This window comes from Callorhinus ursinus, unplaced genomic scaffold, assembly GCF_003265705.2.
Source record: "Callorhinus ursinus isolate GAN/ISIS: 27379988/994484 unplaced genomic scaffold, GSC_fseal_2.0 scaffold23, whole genome shotgun sequence".
Classification (NCBI taxonomy): domain Eukaryota; kingdom Metazoa; phylum Chordata; class Mammalia; order Carnivora; family Otariidae; genus Callorhinus; species Callorhinus ursinus.
The window spans coordinates 6,056,448-6,061,538 of NW_027397085.1; the positions used below are offsets into that span (position 1 = coordinate 6,056,448).

Genomic DNA, 5,091 nt, shown 5'->3' on the forward strand with positions numbered 1-5,091 from the left:
GCAACCTACTCACCCCCAACAAACAGTTTATCTCAGAACCTTCTCTGCCTGATTTTTCTCTGTATCATTTATCACCATCTGGCCCGCAATACATTTTACTTGTTTACTGAACATCTACCTCTCCCAAGAAGAATATGAGTTCCAAGAGAACAGGGATTTTGTCTATATCGTTCATTGCAATATCCCCAATTCCCTGACCTCTAATGTGTATGTCTCAATAAATATCAGGATTAGTGAACTACTGTCTTTGGAGCTATTTGGTTGTGAATAAAGGAAACCACTCACATTCATCTAAGCAAAAAGAATTTATTAGAAGGATTCCAAAGAGTCTCGTGGACCCCAGAGGAAATCCCTAAGGTACAACCAGAAGGGAACAACAGCTGCTGCAAACTATGATGGTTTCTCTCTTCTCTAGCCTCACCTGCTGAGGCAGGATGGCCTTGTCTTGCTTATTTTTTCCCTGGACTTAGGTTTCCTTCTCCTTTCTCTCTGCAGCTTTCTCTATTGATAATCCAGAAAGTATTCTCAGAATCCCACATTTTCCTAGACCAAGCATTTGATAATAATTCCCGATTACATCTCTCGGCTTAGACAGGGCTTGAGCCAGATATGCCACCCCTAGTCTAGTTCACTACAGTCAGTGGAAAGAGGCATGTAGCTTAGTCACCAATGTCTTTTCGTGTCTGAGGGGAACATTTTGTTCATAGGAAAGCCAATTTATAGATATTTGTTAAGCATTTGAAAACTTTCCTTAAGGTTTTAGGTTTAACTTATAAATATTCCAACCATAAAACGAGTATATTTTAATAATCACTTTCAAGGGGGCCTTTAATTCATGTTTGATAGAGTAGATTTAAGTTGAATACACTAAATTTTAAATTTCTTTAAACAAACCCACTTACAACTCAAATTCCATTAAACAGCATTTATATGCTTAAAGTATTTTTCTTCTACATAGCACTTCAAATACTTGATCCAACAAGCAAAACCTTCCCAAGTACTTAACTCTTATGCATATAATAAATGTACACTGAGCTCCTAAATTCTCTAGAACATGTCAATATTTTTGCAGGTTTAGTAACATTTTAAAATACTTTTCAACTAAAATTCAGAAGTCTTAAAATCTGTTAGCCAGTTTAAATTAGAATCCAAAGACCAATGCTACATGCCACAATACGCCTAATATGCCAATTGTGTTTAAATACTTTAAATAACAAATACTAGTTTGTCCCAATGAATACAGAAACTATTCCTGAAATTACCATACAGTATCGATGGCTATGGAAGTTGCATAACCTTTTTGAAAATTCATCTTCATTCTTGACTTCATCCAAGAACTGCAGCACTCAATGAAGTCCTGTTAAAGGGAAGTACTAGGTTTGGCCCCAGAGGGCAGGCCAGTCCCAGTGCCAGGATGATGAAGCACTCAAGGTTGGGGAATTCAAGAGTGGGCTAACCACTGTGGCTAATTTAGCCTTAAATGAGAACACACTGGATGGCTGCGATGAGACTCAAATAAAATAATGTATGGGAAAACCCCTGTCACATGTTACACACTTGATGGCAGCTAGTTTTAGATGACATTTTGACTTCTAACTTTTACTAATACAGAAATTACCAGCATACTCATGAAGTTAAATATTTTTAAAAGTTTTTAAATACAAAATTTATTTAAATAAATTAACACTTCCAACATGAAGACAGTTTCTGACCTTGTCTAATGTCATAATTACTCAGGGAAGCAAACTCCTGGTTCCTTATAAGCCACTGTGCTGTTAGGATTGCATAAATCAATTCACGAAAGGGAAACTAGGCCCTATTTTTGAGCACATGCCCTTTCCAGACCACAGAAATATTTTTTTCTGCCTTAAGAAAAATCTGAATTCACAGAACTAAATTTTAAGAGGAGATTCTCATTACAGAATCTTCCTTTAACTAAGGGTTCTTCTAACACAAGGAATGTTTGCTTACAGAAAATCAACTACTTGAGGTGGAGTAGGAATTGGGAGAAGGTGGGAGAGGTAGCAAATGTGAAATCAGTGACCTAACACTAGCCAGTGATTATCCATCAGGAATTCATATATCTCAGAAAGCCAAGAAGAAAATAAGAATATCTTTATAAAAAATGTGACTTACATTGTCCTTTAAAAAAATAAAACCAAAACTATTTTCCAAAACAAGCTACTCTAGCTTCCAGTTCTAAAACACAAGATGATTGTGGAGATTAGAGAAACAAAATCTAAGTACAGATTACAGAAAATGGTTTTCAGAAGGGTAGGGAGCTATAAGATAAGCTCCAAACATCTGTATACAAGGTTGAAAGGCTATTTATTATGAGAAAAATGGCAAATTTTATCACTCCTCTGACCTGAAGCAAGTTGAAAACTGGGTAGAAAAACTGCATCTTGAGAAGGAAAAACAACGTGGTGCAATAAGGTCTATCTGTAGACCTTGTTCTGATGAGAACAGTCAAGACTAAAGGAATGAAAAAAAAATCTGGAATGGAGAGCGCAATTTTTAGGTATCAGATCTGCCTCATCACACTCTCTGAATACATGTCTAACTAGTTCAGAGTTAAACTGTTCAAAGCTGGCAACTGATTTGTCATATTTGGAGCAGATGCAGTCCCATTACCAGCAGAGGCAGAACACGTGACCTAGGATAAATGATAACATCAAGATGAGGGAGGCAAGATCAGCAGGGGCCTGGAAATCCCACAGTGATCAGAGTGAAGAGAACATTTATTTGCTGTTGCCATTTCTTTTGCTGCTGCTGCTGTTGTTTCTCCAGGAGAAAAGTAAAAAATAAAGCCCTGTCCCTTTGGCAGCATTCCCAGTTGAAACCCATTCCAGAATTCTGAATGTCTACCCAAATGTTGATAAAGAACTTTGCTGTATTAAAATTAGTATCACTTTGTCCAAGGTGGACACTATGACCAAGACAACTGAGATCTTCTAGCTGAAGATACCATGAAATAATTCAAAATATTACATGGAAAACCATGTCTTAAAACAGGTACTTATTTTCCAATTCTAGATATTCCAGTCTCTTCCATAAAACTGCTTCTGTGAATAGTTTTTTGGCTTTTAATGTATCAGAGAGATTCTCTTTCCAATAGTTAATAGACTCAAATCTATTTCAAGTTAGTTGTTCTTACAAGTCTCATTAAGCAGACACTATGATTCCACCTTCTTGTTCTCTAGAAAGCCATCAGATGTATGCTGCAACACCGAAGTGCTTTCTTTCCTTGTCATGGTAGCAAAAAGCATATCCATCATCCCCAAGGTTTCTAGGAGTTCTCTTTGGTAATCAATCTCCTTTTCTACAAGTCCTTGGAGTAACAAAAACTTTTTATCAACTACAGGTGACTGACCAATCACAGGAAGATATATATCTAGAAAGAGAGAAAAAACATATTAACTAGAAGTATCTTTCTAAACAGTAAATGAACAGCAGTAGTTACAAAAAGTATAAAATATTAACTATAAACACACTGAAAAATCTGTACTTATTTTACAATTTATGATTTACCAAAAAGAAACAATCCATCTGAATAAATGTATTTCAAAAAGACATAATTACAGAAAGTACAGTGTGCAGTTTCTGACCTACTTTCATTTTCCCCTTAAAAAATAGTCATGGTCATTGTAGATGTGTAAGCAAAAGTTATTTAATTACAATAACTCTAATTCAGAGTCAAACTACTGTAAATGTTTTACTTCCCTTAAAATACAATGATTTATGTGGTTGTTTTCTTCATGACAATCGTTACTGGAGAATTGATAAAAACAAGGTATTGTGATCTATTTGATTTTATTATTTGACAACTCTATTGTATAAGCATGCTTGAATTTTTCAAGTTTTTTTTTAAGATTTTGTTTATTTATTTGACAGCGAGAGAGTACAAGAGGAGGAGCGGCAGGGAGAGGGAGAAGCAGGCTCCCGCAGAGCAGAGAGCCCGACGTGGGGCTTGATCCTAGGACCCTGGAATCATGACCCATGCCAAAGGCAGATGCTTAACCGACTGAGCCACCCAGGTGCCCCAGTTTTTTGTTGGTTTTTTTTTTTTAAGATTTCATTTATTTATTTGAGAGAGCAAGCCAGCAAGAGAGCACCAGTTGGGGGGAGGAGGGGCAGAGAGAGAGGGAGAAGCAGACTCCCCGCTGAGCAAGGAGCCTGTCGATCCCAGGACCCCAGGATTATGACCTGGGCTGAAGGTAGATGCTTAACCAACTGAGCCACCCAGGCACCCCGGATTTTTCAAGTTTTAACAACTACTTACCAATAATTATTTCAGCAGCATTGATCAAAACAGGGGCAAATCTTGGCTGAGACAGATTCCTACAAAGCAAAAATTTTACTGAAACTTGCCAACTTTAAAAAAAATCCTTAAAATAGACTTACTAAATTGTTCCATCAGTTCTCTACAAAGGTCAATCTAAAAGTAAATGTCTCTCATTTGAGATAAAGAAGGAGTTCAGATGCAAAATATGTGTTTCATAGACATAAGACATACCGTATCAAAAAATTAAGAACACGACTGATTTCCTTTTCATCCCGACCTGCAAGGGCATTTGCAAGGACTCCTCTTCGATTTAGCTCCTTTATGATGGAAACTGTAATCTCAGGTGTCTTTACTGTACAACTGGGCTAGAAAAATTTTCAGAGTCAACATGAGCAGATAAGACAGCACAGGAAAAAAATCACAGTCTTGGAACTCACTAACAATTACCAAATTTAAATACATTTATCTCTTTACAGTTTTGATAAACTGTACAGTAATGCATAAGGTAAGTAATAAAATGATTCTTCTAAAAATATGCCCTTGTAGGTTCATCAACTGTAACAAATGTAGCACTGTGGTGGGGATGTTGATAAGAGGAGAGGCTATGCATGTGGGGGGTAGGGAGTCTATGGGAAATCTCTGTACCTTCCCCTTAATTTTGCTGTAAAGCTAAAACTGCTCTAAAAAGTTACAGTCTTAATTGAAACACGCACACACACACACAAACTCTCTCACAGAGAGAGCATACTATATATGTACATATGCTCACACACACACACAGACTCAGAGAGCATACTATATATATG

General features: G+C 36.8%; 1 protein-coding gene across 2 annotated transcripts in view; it reads right to left on the reverse strand.

Moving 5' to 3' along the window:
* Nucleotides 1-290: 290 nt before the first annotated feature.
* The window catches only part of UTP15 (UTP15 small subunit processome component), a 19,652-nt gene continuing 14,851 nt past the window's right edge, over nucleotides 291-5,091 (reverse strand). For both annotated transcript variants that reach the window (XM_025892472.2, XM_025892473.2), the window contains exons 11-13: nucleotides 4,517-4,650; nucleotides 4,283-4,341; nucleotides 291-3,394 (exon numbers count right to left, since the gene is read on the reverse strand). In XM_025892472.2, the coding sequence (XP_025748257.1) occupies nucleotides 3,177-3,394; nucleotides 4,283-4,341; nucleotides 4,517-4,650 (411 nt within the window). In that variant the 3' untranslated portion in view covers nucleotides 291-3,176. The remainder of the gene's footprint in view (nucleotides 3,395-4,282; nucleotides 4,342-4,516; nucleotides 4,651-5,091) is intronic.